The sequence below is a fragment of the Mytilus californianus genome, unplaced genomic scaffold, assembly GCF_021869535.1.
Source record: "Mytilus californianus isolate M0D057914Y unplaced genomic scaffold, xbMytCali1.0.p SCAF_12, whole genome shotgun sequence".
In the NCBI taxonomy this organism is placed as follows: Eukaryota; Metazoa; Mollusca; class Bivalvia; order Mytilida; family Mytilidae; genus Mytilus; species Mytilus californianus.
In genome coordinates, this window is record NW_026262604.1 from 54,573,604 (window position 1) to 54,600,286 (window position 26,683).

General features: G+C 35.7%; 1 protein-coding gene and 1 long non-coding RNA gene across 2 annotated transcripts; one reads left to right on the top strand and one right to left on the bottom strand.

Annotated features, from left to right (window-relative positions):
• Positions 1 to 312: 312 nt before the first annotated feature.
• LOC127722030 (uncharacterized) lies at positions 313 to 5,996 on the bottom strand. Its single transcript, XR_007991610.1, has 4 exons — positions 5,657 to 5,996; positions 3,439 to 3,487; positions 1,373 to 1,404; positions 313 to 539 (listed from the first exon to the last, which is right to left on the bottom strand). It is a non-coding gene; the product is annotated as an uncharacterized LOC127722030 (long non-coding RNA).
• A 6,062-nt stretch (positions 5,997 to 12,058) lies between these two features.
• Positions 12,059 to 17,240, top strand: LOC127722463 (cell adhesion molecule DSCAML1-like). Its single transcript, XM_052229314.1, has 6 exons — positions 12,059 to 12,201; positions 13,821 to 13,942; positions 14,761 to 14,893; positions 15,556 to 15,677; positions 16,154 to 16,310; positions 17,121 to 17,240. Exons 1-6 carry the CDS (start codon positions 12,060 to 12,062, stop codon positions 17,138 to 17,140), a joined length of 696 nt encoding a protein of 231 aa, XP_052085274.1. The 5' UTR covers position 12,059; the 3' UTR covers positions 17,141 to 17,240.
• The last annotated feature ends 9,443 nt before the right edge of the window (positions 17,241 to 26,683 follow it).

Sequence of the window (26,683 nt, forward strand, 5' to 3'; positions counted from 1 at the left end):
AATTAAACTTGACATGTGATAGGGTGTGCAAACCCCAAATGTGAAATCAGTTGTAGAAGTTCCGGAACTTTACCCACCTGCGGGTTCTTCGGGTCCAGGCATCCTTAGGCAATTAATATCATTTGTTACTAGAGTGGACAAATGCTTTGCCGTGAGAAATTTTTTAAGAATTCAAGTTGGGAGATACGGTCTACAAACTTTGGACCTAAGTTGTAGGAGTTCCGTAACTTTACCCACCTTGGTCTTTGGGTTCAGGCAACCTTAGGCAATTGCCTATCATTTGTACCTAGCGTGGACAAAAACTTTGCCGTAGGAAATTTTTTATGAATTAAAGAAGGGAGGGGGTTGGGTCACTATATCCCAACTTTGGACCTCAATTATAAAAGTTCCGTAACTTTACCCGCCTGGGTCTTTGGGTCCAGGCAACCTTAGGCAATTGCCTATCATTTATACCTAGTGTGGACAAAAGCTTTGCCGTAGGGACTATTTTATGAATTAAAATTGGGTGGGGGTTGGGTCACCCTACCCCAACTTTGGACCTCAATCTAAAAAGTTCTGTAACTTTACCCACCTGGGTCTTTAGGTCCAGGCAACCTTAGGCAATTGCCTATCATTTGTACCTAGTGTGGAAAAACGCTTTGCCGTAGGGACTTTTTTATGAATTAAAATTTGGTGGTGGTAGGTCACCCTACCCCAACTTTGGACCTCAATTTAAAAAGTTCCGTAACTTTACCCACCTGGGTCTTTGAGTCCAGGCAACCTTGGGCAATTGCCTATCATTTGTACCTAACGTGGACAAAAGCTTTGCCGTAGGAAATTTTTTATGAATTAAAATTGGGTGGTGGTAGGGTCACCATATCCCAACTTTGGACCTCAATTATAAAAGTTCCGTAACTTTACCCACCTGGGTCTTTGAGCCCAGGCAACCTTATGCAATTGCCTATCATTTTTGCCTAGTGTGGACAAAAGCTTTGCCGTAGGGACTTTTTTATGAATTAAAATTGGGTGGGGGTTGGGTCTCCCTACCCCAACTTTGGACGTCAATCTAAAAAGTTCCGTAACTTTACCCACCTGGGTCTTTGAGTCCAGGCAACCTTAGGCAATTGCCTATCATTTGTGCCTAGTGTGAACAAAAGCTTTGCCGTTGGGACTTTTTTATGAATTAAAATTGGGTGGTGGTAGGGTCACCTTACCCCAATTTTGGACCTCAATTACAAAAGTTCCGTAACTTTACCCACCTGGGTCTTTGGGTCCAGGCAACCTTAGGCAATTGCCTATCATTTGTACCTAACGTAAACAAAAGCTTTGCCGTAGGAATTTTTTATGAATTAAAATTGGGTGGTGGTAGGGTCACCCTTCCCCAAATTTGGACCTCAATTAAAAAAGTTCCGTAACTTTACCCACCTGGGTCTTTAGGTCCAGGTAACCTTAGGCAATTGCCTATCATTTGTGCCTAGTGTGGACAAAAGTTTTGCCGTACGGACTTTTTTATGAATTGAAGTAGGGGGATAGGGGGTGGGGGGGGGGGGGGGGGGGGGGGGGGGTACGGTCACCATATCCCAACTTTGGACCTCAGTTGTAGAAATTCCGTAACTTTACCCACCTGTGTCGTTGGGTCCAGGCAACTTTAGGCGATTGCCTATCATTTTTACCTAGTGTGGGCAAAAGATTTGCCGGAGGGACTTTTTTATGAATTAAAGAAGGGAGGGGGTTGGGTCACCATATCCCATTTTTGGACCTCAATAATAAAAGTCCGTAACTTTACCCACATAGGTCTTTGGGTCCAGGCAACCTTAGGCAATTGCCTATCATTTGTGCCTAGTGTGAACAAAAGCTTTGCCGTTGGGACTTTTTTCTGAATTAAAATTGGGTGGTGGTAGGGTCACCTTACCCCAACTTTGGACCTCAATTACAAAAGTTCCGTAACTTTACCCACCTGGGTCTTTGGGTCCAGGCAACCTTAGGCAATTGCCTATCATTTGTGCCTAGTGTGAACAAAAGCTTTGCCGTTGGGACTTTTTTATGAATTAAAATTGGGTGGTGGTAGGGTCACCTTACCCCAACTTTGGACCTCAATTACAAAAGTTCCGTAACTTTACCCACCTGGGTCTTTGGGTCTAGGCAACCTTAGGCAATTGCCTATCATTTGTACCTAACGTGGACAAAAGCTTTGCCGTAGGAAATTTTTTATGAATTAAAATTGGGTGGTGGTAGGGTCACCATATCCCAACTTTGGACCTCAATTATAAAAGTCCCTAACTTTACCCACCTAGGTCTTTGGGTCCAGGCAACCTTAGGCTATTGCCTATCATTTGTGCCTAGTGTGAACAAAAGCTTTGCCGTAGGGACTTTTTTATGAATTAAAATTGGGTGGGGGTTGGGTCTCCCTACCCCAACTTTGGACATCAATAACAATAGTTCCGTAACTTTACCCATCTGTGTCTTTGGGTTCAGGCAACCTTAGGCAATTGCCTATCATTTATACCTAGTGTGGACAAAAGCTTTGCCGTAGGGACTTTTTTATGAATTAAAATTGAGTGGGGGTTGGGTCACCCTACCCCAACTTTGGACATCAATAACAATAGTTCCGTAACTTTACCCATCTGTGTCTTTAGGTTCAGGCAACCTTAGGCAATTGCCTATCATTTATACCTAGTGTGGACAAAAGCTTTGCCGTAGGGACTTTTTTATGAATTAAAATTGGGTGGTGGTAGGGTCACCCTACCCCAACTTTGGACGTCAATCTAAAAAGTTCTGTAACTTTACCCACCTGGGTCTTTGGGTCCAGGCAACCTTAGGCAATTGCCTATCATTTGTGCCTAATGTGAACAAAAGCTTTGCCGTTGGGACTTTTTTATGAATTAAAATTGGGTGGTGGTAGGGTCACCTTACCCCAACTTTGGACCTCAATTAAAAAAGTTCCGTAACTTTACCCAACTGGGTCTTTTGGTCCAGGCAACCTTAGGCTATTGCCTATCATTTGTGCCTAGTGTGAACAAAAGCTTTGCCGTAGGGACTTTTTTATGAATTAAAATTAAGTGGGGATTGGGTCACCCTACCCCAACTTTGGACATCAATAACAATAGTTCCGTAACTTTACCCATCTGTGTCTTTGGGTTCAGGCAACCTTAGGCAATTGCCTATCATTTATACCTAGTGTGGACAAAAGCTTTGCCGTAGGGACTTTTTTATGAATTAAAATTGGGTGGTGGTAGGGTCACCCTACCCCAACTTTGGACGTCAATCTAAAAAGTTCTGTAACTTTACCCACCTGGGTCTTTGGGTCCAGGCAACCTTAGGCAATTGCCTATCATTTGTGCCTAATGTGAACAAAAGCTTTGCCGTTGGGACGTTTTTATGAATTAAAATTGGGTGGTGGTAGGGTCACCTTACCCCAACTTTGGACCTCAATTACAAAAGTTCCGTAACTTTACCCACCTGGGTCTTTGGGTCCAGGCAACCTTAGGCAATTGCCTATCATTTGTACCTAACGTGGACAAAAGCTTTGCCGTAGGAATTTTTTTATGAATTGAAGAAGGGAGGGGGTTGGGTCACCCTATCCCAACTTTGGAAAATATAAAAGTTCCGTAACTTTACCCACCTGGGTCTTTGGGTCCAGGCAACCTTAGGCAATTGCTTATCATTTGTTCCTAGTGTGGACAAAAGCTTTACCGTAGGGACTTTTTTATGAATTGAAATTTGGTGGTTGTAGGGTCACCCTACCCCAACTTTAGACCTCAATTTCAAAGGTTTCGTAACTTTACCCACCTTGGTCTTTGGGTCCAGGCAACCTTCGGCAATTGCCTATCATTTGTTCCTAGTGTGGACAAAAGCTTTGCCGTAGGGACTTTTTTATGAATTAAAGAAGGGAGGGGGTTGGGTCACCCTATCCCTACTTTGGACCTCAATTAAAAAAGTTCCGTAACTTTACCCACCTGGGTCTTTTGGTTCCAGGCAACCTTAGGCAATTGCCTATTATTTGTACCTTGTGTGGACAAAAGTTTCGCCGTACGAACTTTTTTATGAACTAAAGTAGGGGGGAGTGGGTACGGTCACCATATCCCAACTTTGGACCTCAGTTGTAGAAATTCCGTAACTTTACCCACCTGTGTCGTTGGGTCCAGGCAACCTTAGGCAATTGCCTATCATTTGTACCTAGTGTGGGCAAAAGTTTTGCCGGAGGAACTTTTTTATGAATTAAAGAAGGGAGGGGGTTGGGTCACCATATCCCGACTTTGGACCTCAATAATAAAAGTCCCTAACTTTACCCACCTAGGTCTTTGGGTCCAGGCAACCTTAGGCTATTGCCTATCATTTGTGCCTAGTGTGAACAAAAGCTTTGCCGTAGGGACTTTTTTATGAATTAAAATTGGGTGGTGGTAGGGTCACCTTACCCCAATTTTGGACATCAATAGCAATAGTTCCGTAACTTTACCCATCTGTGTCTTTGGGTTCAGGCAACCTTAGGCAATTGCCTATCATTTATACCTAGTGTGGACAAAAGCTTTGCCGTAGGGACTTTTTTATGAATTAAAATTGGGTGGTGGTACGGTCACCATATCCCAACTTTGGACCTCAGTTGTAGAAATTCCGTAACTTTACCCACCTGTGTCGTTGGGTCCAGGCAACCTTAGGCAATTGCCTATCATTTGTACCTAGTGTGGGCAAAAGCTTTGCCGGAGGGACTTTTTTATGAATTAAAGAAGGGAGGGGGTTGGGTCACCATATCCCAACTTTGGACCTCAATAATAAAAGTCCATAACTTTACCTACCTAGGTCTTTGGGTCCAGGCAACCTTAGGCAATTGCCTATCATTTGTGTCTTGTGTGAACAAAAGCTTTGCCGTAGGGACTTTTTTATGAATTAAAATTGGGTGGTGGTAGGGTCACCTTACCCCAACTTTGGACCTCAATTACAAAAGTTCCGTAACTTTACCCTCCTGGGTCTTTGGGTCCAGGCAACCTTAGGCAATTGCCTATCATATGTACCTAACGTGGACAAAAGCTTTGCCGTAGGTAATTTTTTATGAATTGCAGAAGGGAGGGGGTTGGGTCACCCTATCCCAACTTTGGACCTCAATAATAAAAGTTCTGTAACTTTACCCACCTGGGTCTTTGGGTTCAGGCAACCTTAGGCAATTGCCTATCATTTATACCTAGTGTGGACAAAAGCTTTGCCGCAGGGACTTTTTTATGAAGTAAAATTGGGTGGGGGTTGGGTCACCTTACCCCAACTTTGGACATCAATAACAATAGTTCCGTAACTTTACCCATCTGTGTCTTTGAGTTCAGGCAACCTTAGGCAATTGCCTATCATTTGTACCTAACGTGGACAAAAGCTTTGCCGTAGGAAATTTTTTATGAATTAAAGAAGGGAGGGGGTTGGGTCACTATATCCCAACTTTGGACCTCAATTATTAAAGTTCCGTAACTTTACCCGCCTGGGTCTTTGGGTCCAGGCAACCTTAGGCAATTGCCTATCATTTATACCTAGTGTGGACAAAAGCTTTGCCGTAGGGACTTTTTTATGAATTAAAATTCGGTGGTGGTAGGGTCACCCTACCCCAACTTTGGACCTCAATTAAAAAAGTTCCGTAACTTTACTCACCTGGGTCTTTGGGTCCAGGCAACCTTAGGCAATTGCTTATCATTTGTACCTAGTGTGGACAAAAGCTTTGCCGTAGGGACTTTTTTATGAATTAAAATTTGGTGGTGGTATGGTCACCCTACCCCAACTTTGGACCTCAATTAAAAAAGTTCCGTAACTTTACCCACCTGGGTCTTTGGGTCCTGGCAACCTTAGGCAATTGCCTATCATTTGTACCTAGTGTGGACAAAAGCTTTGCCGTAGTGACTTTTATATGAATTAAAATTGGGTGGGGTAGGGTCACCCTACCCCAACTTTGGACCTCAATTAAACAAGTTCCGTAACTTAACTCACCTGGGTCTTTGGGTCCAGGCAACCTTAGGCAATTGTTTATCATTTGTACCTAGTGTGGACAAGAGTTTTGCCGTAGGGACTTTTTTATGAATTAGAATTGGATGGTGGTAGGGTCACCCTACCCCAACTTTGGACCTGAATTAAAAAAGTTCCGTAACTTTACCCACCTGGGTCTTTGGGTCCAGGCAACCTGAGGGAATTGCCTATCATTTGTACCTAGTGTGGACAAAAGCTTTGCCGTAGGGACTTTTTATGAATTAAAATTGGGTGGTGGTAGGGTCACCCTACCCCAACTTTGGACCAAAATCTTTATGTCAATTCTTTTTTCGTTCTATTTGGGTGCCTCTCTTACACTTATCACTCTTCCTATCGAAATATAGTAAATTATACATTACCAGAGTGACGACATACTTTGGAATAATTAGAAAAATGAACTAGTTCTTTGACAAAAGAAGAAAACTGCGTATAATGCTTTTATTTCTAAAGAAAATCTAACAAAAAATACTGGACGTTCCAAAATCAGATGATTTATTTTTCTTTTCTTTTCAAACGCATATGTAAAGTAGAAGATTTATTTGTATCGTTACATGTACACTAGTTTAGTGTGAACTATTGTTATTAATTGTTTCATTATTATAAAAACAACAAACCCATCTCTAATCAGAGAGCACTAAAAAGAGAAAGGATTACCTAATAGGAATTTTAGATGTCCGGTTAAAAAACAGTTGTATTAGATACACGAATAACTAATTAACTTTGTCTGTGTTAAAATGGAATTGCATTTCGTTCTCCTACTGGAAATTAGTGTCATTAGAATTAAAAGGACGTTTTGTGTTATTGCAAGTCTTCGGTTTTTAGGCATGATCATGTTGGCGCGTTTTCTTATTGTTCGCTGGCTTATTGTTCGCTAGCTTGATGCACCTTATTGTTCGCTGGCTTATTGTTCGCTAGCTTGAGTCTGGTACATTCTTAACATGGAATAATTACTGGCCGAAATATTTAATCATCAGGTTTTACAGTGCGAAACCTCTACATCTGTGGCCAATTATTTATTGTTTGATACAGTAAATATAAAAAATAAGAAGATGTGGTATAAATGTCAATGAGACAACTCTCCACAAGAGATTAAATGACACAGAAATTAACAACTAAAGGTCACCGGACGGCCTTTAACAATGAGTAAAACCCTTACCGCAATGTCAGCTATAAAAGGCCCCAAAATGACAAACGTAAAACAGTCCAAACGAGAAAACTAACGGTCTGATTCATGTACAGAATAATGAACGAAAAACAAATGTGATATACAGCAACAAACGACAACCCCTGAATTACAAGCTCCTGACTTGGGACAGGCACATACAGAATGTGGCGAGGTTAAACTAGTTTGAAGGCGCGTCAACCCTTCCCTAACCTGGGACAGTGGTGTAACAGTACAACATAAGAGCAAACTATAAAAATCAGTTGAACAGGTCTTAACTCATTAGATCGATACAATGCAGAAATACATCTAACAAAAACACAGAGTAGACGTACGCGTGGCAGGGTACTTATACATTCCCACAACAAAAAGACACTAAGTACAAATCTGAGCGTACTCGCATTTACTGACAGCTTGTTCAAAGCCAATAACAACTAATACAAGAAATCATGCATCGAAGAATAAAATGATTAAACACACGTACAGCACCATCATTTTAATTCCAGCACACATACATGTAGTGCGTGTCTATCAAATTTATCTATTTTAGGACGTCATTACATTTAATGCTGGTGTTCCCATGTTGGTTTTTGTAACTCTTCTATTTACTAGATCAAAGCGTGTTTGCCTTGTACATGTATGAGGGTGTGGATCGGGGTTTACAGAATAGAGAATAATAGGCAAAAAATATAACAAAAAGAGAAAAATGGACCAAAAACATAAAGAATTGAGAATAATGAGGTGCTCAAATATAAAAAACAGAGAACAATGGGCAAAAAGTCTAAAGAATAGAGAAAATGGCTTAAAAAGTTAAATAATACAATCTATACGTTATTTGAGAATTTTTCTATGTAAAGAGAAAATTAAAAAAACTCGGTTTTTTTTAGATATCGGCAAACGTCCATATTTCCCTGTATCAGAAAACAGTGAGGTGTTCGTACTCGATGGAGACCATATAGGATTAAAATGTGTTCCGGAAGGCAATCCAAAACCGCAGGTCACGTGGCATCTTCCGGGTAATCTAACGAGACATGTAGGTGTTTAGAGTTAGACGTCACGCAATCAGTTAAAACGCGCATTTATAGAGTAACATTCAGGAGGTACGTTCAAAACAACAAAATTTGAAATTTAGAAACATAAACCTATTCAGCCGGCATTAACAATGAACAGTAAAAACTATGATATGGAATGTTTCAACATAAGTGAATAAATATTCCGTTAACAATGAAGCTCAGATATCAGAATAAAAATATATTCCAATTAGAAAAAGAAGTGGTCCTCACAGAAATTTATCAAGGGGCATAGATTTTTAAAAGTCATTGTAACTGAAAATGTCAACACCAAGATATAGTATAGAAAACCAAATAAAAAACATAAAAGACACGTACAGTACCATAGCTCAAATTGTTTTAACGATCTCATTGTCATCACAATTTTCTTTTTCGGTTAAAGCGAACAAAAAAGGGGGGTCAATAAAATAAAGCGCAACCATTTCATTTCATATAAATTTATTTATTATCTTTTTTATTTTGTTTATTTAGAGTCTAGTAGTCAAGAACCATGTCAGATTTCACTTTGAAAATGTAGAATTAGAAATACGAAATATAGTACCAGAGTTACATGGATCATATATTTGTTTGGCACACAACTCTATAGGAACTTCAACTTACACATATATTGTGAAGTATGGAAGGAGTAAGTCAGTATAAATCATATATATTCAACAATAATATACATAAGAAATATAGGAAGGTGCCGTGTAAACATCAGGGACAGCACCTGATCTTTACTTTTCCTTTTTTCTTCTTTTTTTTCATACTTTTTTTTAACATTCTTGTGAATTCACAGTTGACCCATAGTTGTTTTGTTGATGATATGTTTAGCACTGGTGATACACTACAGACCATGGGCGGGTTACACTCTTTATCACATATACATGATATATCTTCTTGTGTATGTGTATGTGTTGTTTTTGTTTTTGTTTTTGTTTTTGTTTTTTTCGTTTTATAAAGGATCATATTTAGAATAAAAAAGATTGTGGTTACATTTATTTCACTGAAATTTATGATTTGAAAATGATTGACTGATATTTAAATATCATCTGCATATTTTTATCTCGGTATGCCTACTTTCATGCTTACTGCATGGTTAAGTTACGATGACAGACGTATAAATAAGCTCATCATAAATAACAGGATTCCGACCGTGTGACCGTTAAACACTCCCTAGTACCAGGATTGAAATTGTGTACGCCAGACGCGTGTTTCGTCCAAAAAACACGCATCAGTAACGTATATAAAAGCACTCTACTGGTCACCCTACTAGAATAATTGCATGGCTTAGTCACGACGACAGGCGTATAAAGGCACTCTACCATGTAGTCTCAAGAACTGTTGTATTTTGTCTATTACCTGGTCACACTACTACAATTATTGCATGGCTTAGTCACGACGACAGGCGTATAAAAATACTCTACCATGTAGTCTCAAGAACTGTTGTCTTTTGTCTATTATCTAGTCACACTACTAGAATTATTGTATTACTTAGTCACGATGACAGGCGTATAAAGGCACTCTACCATATAGTCTCAAGAACTGTTGTCTTTTGTCTATTATCTGGTCACACTACTAGAATTATTGTATTACTTAGTTACGATGACAGGCGTATAAAGGCACTCTACCATATAGTCTCAAGAACTGTTGTCTTTTGTCTATTATCTGGTCACACTACTAGAATTATTGTATTACTTAGTTACGATGACAGGCGTATAAAGGCACTCTACCATATAGTCTCAAGAACTGTTGTCTTTTGTCTATTATCTGGTCACACTACTAGAATTATTGTATTACTTAGTCACGATGACAGGCGTATAAAGGCACTCTACCATATAGTCTCAAGAACTGTTGTCTTTTGTCTATTATCTGGTCACACTACTAGAATTATTGTATTACTTAGTCACGATGACAGGCGTATAAAAGCACTCTACCAAGTAGTCTCTAGAACTGTTGTCTTTTGTCTTTAATCATTGGAATTCAGTATAGGAAAGACTCTTGAAAATGTACTGTTTAAAAATTCTGGAACGGAATCTTTTACATGAAGAAAAAAATCACTTAACATACAAGGCTAATAATTTGGTACGCTAGATGCGCGTTTCGTCTTCATAAGTCTGAATGAAGCAGACATCTCATCAGCAGCACTCGAATGAAAACAGTTGAAAGGCCAAATCAAATACAAAGTGTAAAAGCATTACTAACCGAAAATTTCAAAAAATGTGCCAAATACGGCTAAGCAATGTATGCCTGAGATATACAAACCTTAGTGTTTTATTTAATTCACATTTTATAACCGGTTGACTTACAAGAAACGGACATATCAATGACATATCATGTGATTGTCAAGGAGTCGGTAATGATGTTTTTTGTATAATATTGTTTTCAAAGCACCTTAACTTGTAATTGGTTTGATCTCGACTGTTCCGACCCGAACGCCACCGATGTGCCTTATGTGGACGAAACGCACATCTGGCGTGCTAGATTTTAAGCCTGAAATCTTTTATAAGTTCTTTAACAGTATTTCTTTTCAGTAACAAGCCAAGCACCAGTGTCAATATCTACACCGCCTGCTATCCCATTGCGGATCAAACCAGATGTTTTCTTAAAATACACGGAACGTAACGTGACTGAAGGTGACACTATACTCGCAATACCATGTGCTGCAGACGGAATACCAAATCCGAATATCAAGTGGTCAGTTATAGGGGTGGGTAATTAGTTTGATGTCAGATTATTATTTCTTTATATTCGTTTATTTATTTATCTGTTTAGGTTTAAAGGAACGAAATATCTTACAGTTTTACATCCGGGATTAAAGGACCTGAAACTGCACAAGTTAACAAATAGCATTGTATTCAACAAACAGCAAAAGGCTAATGCCGCAAAAAAAAAAAAAACCAACAAAAGCAACAACAAATAAAAGAAGAATGTATCCGAGGACACGAATGCCCCCGCTCATGTTTGTTTATAATATGTGAAAATATTTTTGGGGCGGACGGAGGCACGAACCGAAAGAAGGACGGACGGTCAAGGGTAACACTTAATGTCCCTTTCGCTTTACGGCAGGGGCATAAAAACAAATAACATTAATTTATCTCCGATAACAAACACGATACATAGCACTCAGGAAATGCAGCTTTCTTCTTGATGTTGGCCTTTTACACTATAAACCACCGAGATATAACAGGACTAGAACGACAATCACTTCGCTGCATCATACACCTTGATTCTGGTTTTCTGGTATACTTCCTTAGATGTCTCCAGTAATAAAATGAGTCTATTTGGTTGAAAATGACAGTACCAAATCAATGCATCATAAGTATGTCCTTTTGTTGATGACGAATAGAAATCAGAAAACGAGATGATCGCTATACGTGCTATTCATTGCACGCTATTTTGTCAAACATTTTGGCTATGCATTTGGTGCAAACGTTACAACTAATGTGATTGAAGTAAGAACTAAATAGGTTAACACAAGATGTTCTTCATCCAGATATGAACACGTATGATCATATTCAGAAAACAGGTTGAAGCAGACTATATTATCAACATAACAAATTTATCCTAAAACATTTCATAACATGGAAAATAAAAATGACACAATGTCAAAGCCTTTATATATATATTCGGTGAGTCCGAAGTGTTTTTTCTATCAATTTTCATCAGAAATGTTGAAACCGAAATATCTGAAAGCCAATTGAAGGATGCATTAATATACTTACATTGTCGTATAAGCAAAGGGGCCGATTTATTCTTAAAAATATACAATTTGCCAAAAGTGCAAATCATTGAAATATACACATGTTATGTTGATTGTCTCCCTTTTTCCAACATGTTCTTTTAGTCGAATGTTCTTTTTCTAGTCCAGCATGCCATCCAATGCTATACAGTATCGACAATTTCTGATAATCCGGAATATCCGTCTAGATGACAGTCGTTACTACCTTTGTACAGCTACTAACACAGAAGGCAAAGCCTCTAAACCTGTTCATATAATAGTACTTCCAAAACGTAAGTCAGTTAGATAAATTATAAATACGATGTATAAACACTCTTTTCGAGTTAACCAGTCATTTTGCATTTTGTACTCTGTAAAAAGGGTATCGTCTGTACTTACAAGTATGCCGATCCCTGAATACATTATTCTAAACCAAGGGGTTTGGGGGAAAAGAAGGGAAAAAAGTAGGAAGTTGAGGAAAAATACAAAACCGTGGGATTTGTGAAGTGAGCACCCCATGTCACGCCCCTCGTGGAACAAAGAACTGTATTGAGTAAATGGATCCAATTCTTTCTAAGAAAATAATTGAGTGATAAATATATATATATAGAGTATAGATCTAAATTTGAAAAAAAAATCCATTTTCATGGAAATAACTTTCACGTGATGTTAAAGGAAAAATTATTATATGAAAATGGAAGAGTTGTTAGTATAAATCTGACCGGTTTAATAGGTCAAGTTACAGTAAATGGGCTATGCCACAGATTTTCTTAAAATTTTGCATACACCTTTGGATCGTTGAACTGTATCTGAAAATCGAAAAAATAATGCCATTATCTCTTTTTTTCTGAAATATAACTGATTGAATTCTTTCAAAATAGGTGCCCATTTGTATAAAAAGCACTTGAAATCGGCGAAAAACTTTCTTAAATTTGTCTTTAAATCATTAAATTTTAACTACGTAGATTTTTCATAAAAAATTATATGTTGTTGGTACAAAAATTTCCGTTTTAAAAGTGTAAACTAATGATAGGGTCACCGACTACGTTTTTACGGTATACATTAATCAAAGGGGTGTACTAGGTGAAAAAATACCAAAAAAACGTCGAAATAATCGTAACATCATCGCGTTGTAGACCGTAAAACGTCTATTTTTGACGTTTTCACTACCAAAAAGGTAACTGATTGGTTAATACACAAAAAACGAAGTCGGTGACCATATGATTATTTTATATCATTAAAACGGAATTTTATGTATCAACAACATAATGTTTTTTAAGAAAAATCTATGTAATAAAAATTGAAAGTTTTATGATTTTAAGGTAAATTTATGAACGTTTTTCGTCGATTTCATGTGTTTCCTATACAAATGTTCACCTATTTTGAAAGAATTTAATCAGTAATATTTCAGGAAATAAAAAAGATAAAGGTATTATTATTCGATTTTCAGATATAATTCAACGAGTCCAAGTTATATGCAAAATTTTACCAAAATCTGTGACATAACCCATTTTCTGTCCCTTGACCTTAACGTGACTTCAGCCAGGGCATTGCCGTTTCAACAGCTGTCAATTTTTATGTAAAAACAGGCTTTTGCAAAAGATATAGATAGAATTGACAACTTAAACAAGCTATAAGTTTGGTAGATTGTTTTGAAATAAGGAATATATCTCCCTCATGCACAGCTCTGGTTCCTTGCCCAGCGTTGACTATACTTAATGTCCTTTTTGCTTTTGTCACTTCTTTTATTTTTGAATAAATCTTGGATTTTCAAATATTGTTGGCCTCAAGCATCACTTAAGAGACATTAATTATCGAAATGTGCATCTGGCGCGGTGACATTGGTACCGTTATTATTATTAGTATAAAGAAGTTGAATGTTTGTGCAGTATAACATGTACCCTTTTCGCAGCTCACGTGAAACCTACAGTTGCACTACCACCAAGTTTACAGGGAAAATACGGTACAACTATAACGCTAACATGTAACGTCACAGGATATCCTACACCAACTATAAAATGGTATTTTAATGGCGTAAGTCTATTTCTATTATCTTTTTGAAGGAAGGCCTTAATGCAAATGCAATTGTAACTTCTCGTACTTACTAAAATAGCTCCATTTAGAGGCTACAATGTTTACTTCCTGTAGATTGCTTAAACAATTCTATCGAATGTGATGTAATTCGATAATCTTCTCTGGAAGAAACGGAAGTGCAATCTGTTTGCAATGCAAAGACAAGAGCTGAAAAAGACATTATGCTTAGAATGTGTATAACCTATTATTATGAATAAGTCGCAGAAATCAATTATTGCTCTTGTTCAAGTTGTTGCAAATTTTGGAATCGTCTTTTCCATAGTGCACATGTAGTTATTTTTATTCAATCTGTCCACAGTTAATGATTTTTTTTTAATTACAATTTTTTTCATTAGATATAAATGTAGGGTAAAATTACTTTTTTTCTTATATTTCATATATATATACATGTAGTGTTTACTTGCTTTAGAAAAGAATTAATAATCAAAATCTACTACATGAGGGTGTGAATGGGGGTTTACAGAATAGAGAATAATGGGCAAAAAATATAAAGAATAGAGAAAAATGAACCAAAAAGAAAAGGATAGAGAATAATGAGGTGCTAAAATATAAAGAATAGAGAACAATGGGCAAAAGGTATAAAGAATAGAGAAAAAAAGGCCTAAAAATGAAAGAATACAGAAACGAAGGAACCCCCCCTTTCCTTCCCCCATCCAGACCCTCTTACCATGATTGCCCACATATAAAAATGTTCCTATTCAGACCGGTACAATTGTCTGTAACGATATCAAGTTGTCATACACGTCATATTTTGGTAGAAAGCATTGTCAACAAAGGCAAATAAACACGAAATACAGAATGCAACGTTAGCAGAAATGGGAGCTTATACATGTGAGGCAACGAATGATGTTGGTATCAGTAGGACTGATGCAGTTTTTATAGTCCACGGCAGTAAGTTCCATATCGTGCTACAATTAGTCTAGTATTTATTAACTACGATAATTTTTCACACATAGTATTTGTTTGTTTGCACACAGATTATGCGATTAATTTGGACATTGAATGACTAATTTGGACATCGAATGACACATTTGGACATCAAATATCATACACAAAACTTTTGTTGTGCATCATCAATATCAGTATCCAAATCGGACCCTACAATTGTTTACATTTGAAAATAAATTAAAAAATTAATTAAACAATTCCTTTTCAGTATCGCCCCTGATCGAGTTTCCTTTAATACACATCAGTGGTTTATATCTTGGACTTCGATGAGTGAACCAGGTCCATCTCAAAACTTCCGCAAGAATGATGATACAATAAATCTGTCCATGACGCACTATTCCCCATCACATATCACATAAGCCAAAAATAAATATCTATCTGTATGGAATTATTCCATTTTTATAAATGACAAAGACAGCAACAAACAAGGAAAGTCAGATTTTCAGACAATAACGATATTTACACATTTATTATAAAGAAAACACTATAAAAAGGGCCCACAAGCCTGAACATGATAAAGCAGATCCTTAACATTTAATAAAAGTGATGATGAAGATTTCCAGCCGGTGTATTACATAGATATAATTTTATTGTCTATGTTCAAGCTGCACCGAGTCTGACAACTACGCCACCACAATCTGTTATGGCGACTCCAAACAATCCTCCCAGCTTTACCTGTCGAGCGTCGGGAGATCCTATTCCTACAATAACTTGGGAGTTTAAACCGGTAAAGTTATACTAAAATATTTATTTTGTTTATAAAGAGTAGAAAACATTGCATTGTTGTATATACATGAATGCTGGTATTTTTCTCGGTTTCGTGTTTCTTAAATTTTGAAAATAAAGATGAATTAAGATCCTCCTTTTATAGTGAATCAAAAATGTTTGCTGCACTGTTAAAATTTTCAGATTACAAATGGATATTCCACGTTTACCAATGTAAAAATGTCTACTCTATTTTGTTTTTATTGCATAAGTGAATAAGTAAAATGGGTACTAGTAGACTACAAATTATTTTAAATTAAAGCTTGGCGTCAACATGCACAGGTATAAAACTATAAAATTACATAAATATTACATCCAATAACCAATATTTATGATATTTGAAACGAATTAAATCAATTGTTTTCAGTATAGAAGAGTAGTATACAATATTTCAGCATGATATTCTTAGAAGAATTATATCAGTTTTTATATTTTAAGTTTGTTGGAACAACTAGCAGTACATACCAAGCTGAGCTTTCAGCAGACCATTCAACTCTTACATTACCAAACATAACTAAATCTGGACTAGTAACTTGTACAGCTAGTAATCCGTTTGGTCGTGTTCAAGCGTCCTCTTCTGTAATATATATCCCTGGTACGTATAAGTTTGGTCGTGTTCAGACGTCCTCCTCTGTGATATATAACCCTGGTACGTATAAGTTTGGTCATGTTCAGGCGTCCTCCTCTGTAATATATAAATTCCTGGTTCGTATACGTTTGGTCGTGTTCAGGCGTCCTCCTCTGTATTATATATCCCTGGTACATATAAGTTTGGTCGTGTTCAGGCGTCCTCCTCTGTAATATATATCCCTGGTACTTGCGTCCTCTTCTGTAATATATAACCCTGGACCGTATACGTTTGGTCGTGTTCATGCGTCCTCATCTGTAATATATATCCCTGGTACGTATAAGTTTGGTCGTGTTCAGGCGTCCTCCTCTGTAATATATATCCCTGGTACGTATACATATGTCGTGTTCAGGAGTCCTCCTCTGTAATATATAACCATGGTAGGTATACTTTGGTCGTGTTCAGGTGTCCTCCACTGTAATATATATCACTGGTACGTATAAGTTTGGTCGTGTTCAGGTGTCCTTCTCTGTAATATATATCCCTGGTACGTATAATTTTCGTCTCGAATGTGTGTCCAGTCGTCCTCCTCTGTAAATTTATCCCTGGTACGTATAATTTTGGTCGTGTTCAGGAGTCGGTTTCACAAAATAACTTACGACTGAGATTGATCGTAAGTATACTGAATTGTTCATGACTTACATTTGAACATTTGAATGGATAGTTGTCTCATTTGCAATCATATCACATCTCCTTATTTTTACATGAAGTCTTATAATGGCACTATAAGAACATGCATGTCTACCACTTGTATGATGTTTTGCTTTGTATTTACAGCGACTAGCATGGTTGGTTGACAGACATCAGTCCTGGTTTAACTCGCTCGCCTCCTCAATACCTACAGATGTTTGTGAAAAGAAATTCATGTATTTAGAAATAAATGATGAACAAATTATATATATAACTCGTTGACGTCTGCAAAATATAAATTGCTCCATTGTCAGTTTCATTTTTAGAGACGTGGTTTGATTGCCAATGAGACGATTATCCCTTAAAGACCAAAGGACAAGAAGTGAACAATTACAGGTCACTCTATGGCCTTCAACAATGAGCAAAGCCAATACCGTATATATATATATATATATATATATATATATATTGCTGTATACATACATACTACTAGATTACAGGCTCCTGGTTAATTGTGGGCATGTACATAAAGAGTTTCAAGTTACACCGCTACCCCAAAAAAAAATAGCCAGTTAGATAAATTGAATTACAGACCAGTCAGTATCCTGCCTATTTTTCAAACAAAAAAATGAAAGGTTTTATTGAGCTACAACTGAGTGAATACTTTGAAACTATTTTAAAATCCATATCTTTGTGCTTTCCGTTTTGGCCATGGATGTTTAAACCACACTACTAAGACTGCTTGAACATTGGGTATATGATCGAGTTCCGCACTTGATAAAAACCTTTACTTTGCTGCTGTTTTTATGGACCTTTCAAAGGCATTTGATTGCCTACCACATGAAATTTTGCTTGAAAAATTGTTGGCATACGGCGTTTCGGCTAATCAGTTTGTCTTCTAAAGTCATATTTATCAGATAGAGAGCAACAGATAAAATCAAACTCTGTTCTTAGTAGCTGGGCTGACATCAAGAATGTAGTTTGACCCTCCTTTTCAATCCTTTTCAATTATGCAGCTGAAAATACCCTTTCCGTCTGTTGTCTTGATTATAATCCTTAAATTTCAGCATTGGAATCTGAGACACTTCAACTATTAGATTGGTTCAGGGTGAATAAAATCCAAGTAAACCCTGATGAATTTTATATTTTAGCTGTTCAGTAAAAATCTTGTATCCGTATTCAAAACACTGAACTTTTATGTGAAATTACTGTTAAACTACTTAGTATAGATACAGCTTACCAACTTAAATTTTATGTACATATAAGTAACACTTGCAGAAAACCGGGCATCTCAGCAACTGAATATCATAAAACGTTTATGCACCTTTCTGAACAAACTGAGTAATTCAACCATGCATTTTTCATTCATTCATATTGAGTAATTTCAACGTTTGCCCTTATAGGCATAGCATTTCTGAACAGAGAAAATTAAAAAAAAAATTAAAAGTGCAAGAAAGGGCACCTTGTTCTGAATATAAGGACTTTTCTAGCTTCATATTGAGAATTTACTAGAAAAAAGCGAAGATGCCTTCTCTGCCAGCCAGAAGATGAGAACAAAGGCAATCGAAACATTTATAATTATTCAGAGCAATTCTCTGTAACCACAAACCATTACATTTTGGGGAGTCGGCACGCATAGTCACCGATTTTCCATAAACTTAGCCTTACCATGTAATCAGGTGAAAAAGTAAGAAAAATGCCCACCAAAATGTTGCTAGGCAACGGTTGCCATGCCAATGAGTTTTCCCGTACATTTCAAGGAATTTAGCATTGAAAAACTACTTTGCAGTCATTCTGATGCAAAACCAAAATTTGATTCCTTGAAATGTACGGGATTTGGTAAAAAAAATATTCTTAACAAATGATATTCAACAAATTGCATAACTGTTAGTGTACGAAAAAATTTAATAACGCATATAACTGATTTTTTTTTTAGAACAAAAAGTTACTTTACCAGAATTGCTCACAATAAATTCTGCACAAAAATATATATATTATCTGAATAATGTATTATTTATCAAAGGTGATAGGAATTTTACTTATAATTTCATTTATGCAATGCAACTAGATATTTTACAAACTATGCAGAATGCTTTGGCATCTTATTTTTCAACACTGCTGTGACATTGTTCAATGAATATGTTTTAGGTTAATTTTGCAAAATGCAATTTTTACTGGTAAAATTGATAGATGCTTATTAACATGTTTAGTCATTTAAATCTGTGCTATTCGTTAATTGAAGACTGTTTCACATCCAGCGGCAAATATTAGAATAGAGAATGGCAATGGGGAATGTGTCAAAGATATAAGAACCCAAAGAGCAAAGCATACATACATTTTCAAATCATGATAATAACAAAAGTCATGTCAATGAGATATGTATGAAACGAAAAGTTAGAGTGGGTGGCCCATATAATTCGCTGTTGCTACATTAATGCCGTTTTACATTTTCTCAGGATTCTTGTCAAGATGGAAGTTGTGCGCTTTTATTTTCGTTTTTTAACTGTTTCTGATTCGGATCTTACCTCAAAAGAAAATCAAAACCAGGTTATTTTTAAGATGAGTTGTGGATAAATAGCTAATCTAATTCAACTTGTCAAGTGCCATGCCATCAAAAATATGAACATTTTTTTTTTTTTTTGACGGAAGCATGTTTATGGCTATTCTGTTTATGCCGCGTTTGGTCATACTTTTTCCCTAATGATGTATACATCTGCTTTTTAATTTTCGAGCGTTCCTGATGAGGTTAAGTCCAGAAAAGCATACTTTGCCAAACTGTGGAATATATTGGGATATGTTCAAAAATAAAATAAAAATGATAGGTCACTAAGTTTGTTTGCAAGTTACATTTGAGAAAATCACATAGTCTGTATGGATTATACAGAGTAAAATCGCTTGTATGGATTATACAGAGTAAAACCATCATTATGTGAACAGAAAGTAAACAAAATGATGATATTGAATATTGAACTATTCAGTGATGATTCAGAGGCGGGTCCAGGTAAGGGCGTAATGGGCGTACGCCCTCCCTTTTCCAAAAAAAAAAAAAAAAAAAATATCGTTATCTGCTTATAGTGTATTGAATATGGCAATTTATCATATTCATTAATTAAATATATACTCTGATGTCTTTTTATACTGATTCCCCCATCCGATGGTTGACTTGGACACCTTTTTTACGAAAGCGGTAAGTAAATCTATAATACATGAAATGGTTGTTTTGTGTGACACTTCCCCAATGGCCATTCTACATCTACCCGGGGGATACTCGCTATATATATGATACCGGGTATGTTCCGACAAACGGGGTTGCATTTTCAGCTAAATTGTCTGAAATGGGGTTATGTTTTTTTCGCCTTGCATTGGAAGGGGTCAGATTTGACTATCTAGAACGGGGTATTATAAATACAATGTTACACTATTGTTTCAGATAAGGGTGAATGTTTGGTACCATTAAAACGTTTAAACCCGCTGCAACTGTTTGCACCTGTCCTAAGTCAGGAATCTGATATTCAGTAGCTGTCGTTTGTTGATGTTTGTTTCATAAGTGTTTCTCGTTTCTTATATAGATTAGACCGTTGGTTTTCCCGTTTGAATGGTTTTACACTAGGAATTTTTGGGGCCCTTTATAGCTTGCTGTTCGGTGTGAGCCAAGGCTCCGTGTTGAAGACCGTACTTTGACCTATAATGGTTTACTTTTATAAATTGTGACTTGGATGGAGAGTTGTCTCATTGGCACTCATACCACATCTTTTTATATCTACTAAATTGAAAACAACGTTCAAACCTATGATTGCGTTGGATAAAAACCGCAATTTTTAAACGTGTGCATGCAAAACAAATTTCTTGGTAAATGGGTTTAAATACAGCACAAACAACATTTTCCAAAAGACCAAAACAGTGAAAAGGTATATTTTAACAAAACGGGTATATATATATATATATATATATCAAAAGTTCAGAAAAAGCTATCGTTAAAGATTTATTTTTCATGCCCATTTCATATAACCTTTTAACTGAATTTACAACTTCTTCCAAAGATTTGATATCCACATGTTAATCAATACATAACTTGAATGATCCGAAGGCAGACTATTTTCACCAATTTGTCTATCATGGAGTTTGTTATAATACTTCATAATTTGATGCTAAATTGTTGAAATCCAGGAGCTTCTGACTTTCCCCATGGACCCTATACCAGGGCTACCGGAATTACGCCTCCCGTTCATAAAATCCTGGCCTAGGACTATTGAAATGTAAAGTAACGCCCTATACCCTAGAATTTGGAATTTCTCGTTATTGGTCTACTGCTGTTAAGATTCATCCAATCATTTTAATATACCATAGACAATTAATGGAGAGAATTTGGCATAAAAAATATCAAACCCTGACACTTTAACTATAGAATATACATGCTCCAAGTCAGGAACCGTTACATTAGTGCATTTCACAATTATTTTATGTTTTTAGCCAAAAAAAGGTCCAAAAACATTTTCGCCTCGCTCCGCTCGGCGAAAGATTATATTATACGCCCCCTCTTTCTAATATCCTGGAAACGCCCCTGTGATTTCAAAGACAACGCATTCTAAAAATTTAACACGGCACGTTTCTTGCATAACAATGTAGAGAAAACAAAACTCAAGACATTAGGTGAACAAATAAGTGCGTACCGTTCAATTCTGTTTATATGTTGTTACCAACAAATTTATTAATTACAACAATATTATATTTGTAAAAAGTGCCATTGCATGTTGGAAACCAAGACCACAGAAGAAAAACATTATCACTAAATAGAAGTAGGAGTACATGTAGTTATCAATTTTTATACAGCATTCATGTTATGTTACTACTGTAACACTACTTTTAATAGTATTAATTTAAGATTATTCGTAACTCCCGCCTCTTTTCACCTGCTTTTATTGTGTATATCACGTGTTATGATTTTATAAGTTTTATTATAACACTGTCGAGAAAAGTTGTGTTTCGCCTTTCGATTTTTTCATTTTTCGTTCAATCTTTGGTAAACTAGAGTGTAAGTTAATTTTTCTATTGCTTAATTGTATAACTTAAAGTAAATATATCGCATCTTTAATTAGTTTTAGCCACTATTTTACTATGTTGCTTTGTTCGAACAGCTAAGTGACGTGCAAGTAGGTCAAAGTTGTTTACTTCAGCATTTTGTATACATGCATAAGATGCAAGCCTCTCATATCTGAGGGGGAGTTAGTCCCGTGGAAAATAAGAATAGAGGGCATCGTATATATATAAAACACATAAAATAGATGGACATAGGTTGAAATATTAAAGAATATTTACTTTAAAAAAAGTTCAGAAAAAGGGGGTCAGTTACCCAAGCGTATGTGATCCGTAATAATGAAATAATTTATGTATTCCGTATTTTTATGAAAAATACACGAGATTTGCCTTTGAACTCTGTAAAGTATAAAACCGTGCACAACTCACACAAAAATTTATGATTGTTACCGATTTTCTTTATTAGTTTTCACTATTACTGCTGTTTACAAATAATTTGATCAAATATTTTATAAAACGTTGTTACATTTTTTGTGTTTTTGTTTCAAAAAAACTTTGTAAAGTTTCAATGTACCATTATTAGATAAATATTATTTCTTTATTTGTGATAATACAAATACTATTTCTCATTTTAGCTCACATGGCCCTTGCTTATGTCATCACTTGGCGTCCGTCGTCGTCCGTCGTCTGTCGTCGTCGTCGTCGTAAACTATTTCAAGAATCTTCTCTGAAACTACTGGGCCAAATACCTGACAACTTTAACTGAATGTTCCTTAGGGTATCTAGTTTATAAATTTTATCCGAAGTTTTGATCCATCAACAAACATGGCCGCCATGGCTAAAAAACAACATAGGGGTCAAATGCAGTTTTTGGCTTTTATCTCAAAAACTATCATAATAGCAGTAAGAGCAAAAGTGACATGGAGTTAAAGTGATGAATAAGTCAAAATCTATCTGCTACGAAAGTTTCAGACCAATCGGACCACCCATTGTAGGGATACTGTCTGAAATAGTTTATTTTTATGAAATTTTACTGTTTTTGGTTATTATCTTTAATATTATAATAGATAGAAAGTGTAAATGGCAAAAATATTCAGCTAAGTAGGATCTACAAATAAGTCAAATGATCAAAATAGTCAATTGAGTTATTGCCCTTGAAACGTTTATTTTTAATATTTTTTCGTGCAAGTCTATTACTTTTTCAAAAATCTTCTACTCTGAAACTACTGGGCCAAATACTTCCAAACTTTAACTGAATGTTCCTTAGGGTGTCTAGTTTGTATATTGGATCCGAAGTTTTGATTTATCAACAAACATGGCCGCCATGGCTAAAAATAGAACATAGGGGACAAAAGCAGTTTTTGGCTTATATCTAAAAAACTACAGTAGTTAGAGCAAAAGTGAAAGGAGTTAAAGTGTTAAATGGGTCATGATCTATCTGTTATGAAATTTTCAGACAAGTTCGACAACCCATTGTTGGGTTACTGTTGGAAATAGATTTTTTTTTATTAAATTTTACTGTTTTTGGTTATTTTCTTTAATATTATGATAGATAGCGAGAAAGTATAAATGGCAATAAATGTTCAGATAAGTAAGATATACAAATAAGTCAACATAATCAAAATTGTCAATTGACCCCTTAAGGAGTTATTGCCCTTAGGTACATGTATCTAGTTTATAGATTGTATTCGGTGATTTGATCCATTCAAAAACATGGCGGCAGTTCCTAAAAGTAGAACATAGGGTCAAATAAAGTTTTTGGCTTTCATCTCAAAAACTAAAGCAGTAAGAGCAAAACAGACATAGGTGAAAGTGTTAAAGAGGTTTATATCTACCTGTCAAGTAATCTTCAGACCAATAGGACAACTAATGATTAGGTTACTGTCCAGAAATAGTTAATTTTTAGGAAATTTTACAGTTTTGGGTTATGTATTATCTTTAATATTATTATAGAAAGAGAGAAAGTGTAAATGACAAAATTGTTCAGCAAAGTAAGATCTATAAATAAGTCAAATGCCTGAAACTGAAATTACAGGTGAGCGATATCAGACTCTCATGAGCCTCTTGTTAGTCTTGTTATTATTTACTACTGGTGAAATTCAATGCATACTTATACATTTAAAATCTTTAAATTCCTATTTTTCTTTACGCTAACACTTAGGACAGCGGTTAGGACATACTAGCTAAGATAGTCCTAAGATAGCTTCGATGTGCATGCTGAGACATGTCGTAAGTTGGGTCCTAACATTATCCTAATTTATTCCTAAGAGAGGTCTTTAATAGGACAAATCCTGGGATAGCTTCGATAAACAAGCCCTAGGCCAAAGCTACAAGTTACATAAAACATGGTTTTTCTTCAATTTCTTCAATTTCTTATTTTTAAAATTACCAAATTATGTTTCAAATATGTTTATTATACTTAAATCTGAGGAATAGATAAAATATATTTTAGTATAAGGTAGAAGGTAACGAAGGAAATATATTAGTCTTGTGGTTGTTTATTTGACCTGGAGTATCAATATTTGTCCTGACCATATTGACATTGTCAATTGGACATTTGATATTATGATGAAGTAATATAATATAAACTGAGAATGGGTGTTTAAGTATTGACCTTATTGCGCATGCTTGAAAAATGTTAAGATCGATAATATCAGGTACAGAAATGATATTGGGAAGTATTTTTATTTCGGACTGTAAAATTTGGATACGAGATGTGTAATTTAGGCCTGATGTAATTTACAACAGTTAAATTATCAATAATCTTTGGATATTGAACATCCAAATAAGTTGGACATAAAGGCATTGAAAGAATTGGAATGCAAACGCAATCGAACCCTGTTGTTATTTCTAAAAATAATTTAGTATTCATATTTGTTCTTTTAAAGGATTTAATTACCAAAATAATCGCCAATAGAAAGGAAATAAAAGCTAATGCAGCGTGATCCCAAGTTATATTGGAATTTAATACGTTAATTCATGTAGTAGGTGCTTTAGTTGTTGAAGGTTCAAATTTAAAATTTGGAAGCGTAGTAAGCCGACGTTTGGACAGGTTGATATATAATAGCCATTGCGGCTGCGATGATTTTGAATTTATAGAATAACCAGATAAGAACAATTATGTTTAGTGAAGTAATGATAATTGAAACCAATGATAACATATCGTTTGTAGTAGGCCATTTTTCGAAGTTCAGATCAATTTTGCCATCAACCATAGAATTAACTAAAATGGAATATATAGTGTTTTGTTTTTTAACTCTAGTGGTAATTTTTTTTTAAATTGAGGTGATGTTTTTCATCTTTGGCAAAAATTTGATCCACTTTATTTTTGTGTATAGTGAAATTTGGTAAAGAAATAGAAACTGGATTAGTAAAAGTTGTGCTATCAGGGATGTTTGTAATGTTTGTATCCTCAAAGAAGTGTTGTAAAATTGCTAAGTTGACAGGATGCAATTTAGTAAAATCATTTGTTCCATTTTCGCACATTGATATTTTTGTTGCAAAGCGTGTAGTTTTAGATAGTAAAATACAGTGACAAGGGATTTTGAAAATACAAAAAGAACAACCGGATCCTGTTATGTTTTTTTTCCCCATTACATTTTAAGTGCAAAGTATCAAATTTATAGATTAGATCTGAATCGTCTGATATTTGATCAATATGTGGTGGAGTGGAATTAGGCAAAACAATTAAAATTACAAAAGATTTTAATTTTCTGTTTGTCATTATTGAAAATATGAAAAGCACATTCTGTATACGTAGTATTGAATGATTCAAATAAAGGATTAAAATTACAATGTTTTGGAGTTGTACCTTCACACCAGGGGCGTGGAGGGCGTGCGCCCCCCCCCCCCTAAAATTTGCAAAGCATCGGTTGTCCTCAGCTTAATAAAAAAATATTTCGATAATTTTACCTCAAAAAATTTTCGCCGAGCGGATCGAGAAGAAAATTTAAGTTTGCGCCCCCTAACCTAAAATCCTGGATCCGCCCCTGGACACATATTCATTTGTTCGAAGGTAAGAGTTGTTAATTAATAAACTGTATGAAATAAAATAAACTGCATTTTTCTATTACAATAGAAGTTCTTAATAAATATTTTATCTTTCCTCTTAAATTAAAAAGAGCAATTAGTTTTGATAAAACAGAAATAGTGTCATTATCTCAACTGCAGCAAGTGAGCCCTGTGTAGAGCATACCAGATACTGTAATATACGGAAGCCCATTTAGGACCTCCCAAAAATATATATTTGAATTCGAAATCGAATTCGAATTGTCTAATTCGCATTATAAATGCGTTTTCGTTACATAACAGTCGGAAAGTTGACCCCGGTTTGACCCCATTTCTAAAGACAACAATGGAAGTCATGCAGCTACTATATTTGGGCATTTTTTGTCATTTTTTTGTTCAACTAAACGAGTCGGTTTCATTCAAAAAGTCATTTCAAATGAAATCGAAGTTTGCTGAACGTTATGAAGGACAACTGCGTACTCTTTTTAGAAGTTCTAACATAAAGATTGTTTTGATATCATAAAACGTACTGAATTAGAATACGAAGTCTTCAAACCCGAGCTCGTGTCCAGTCGAGTCATTTTTTTTTCAACAAAGAAGCTGAAATTTCTTTCTCAACTCCTAGTCAATCTATGCGGATTTTAAATTATGTGATGAGACTTTTTATG

Bases quoted from the DNA above. Each gene is read 5' to 3' on its own strand.
- LOC127722463 (XM_052229314.1), top strand. From the start codon at position 12,060: ATGCCATCCAATGCTATACAGTATCGACAATTTCTGATAATCCGGAAT. The intron at 12,202-13,820 runs GTAAGTCAGTTA...CCCTTTTCGCAG, and splicing joins TATAATAGTACTTCCAAAAC to CTCACGTGAAACCTACAGTT. The intron at 14,894-15,555 runs GTAAGTTCCATA...TCTATGTTCAAG, and splicing joins AGTTTTTATAGTCCACGGCA to CTGCACCGAGTCTGACAACT.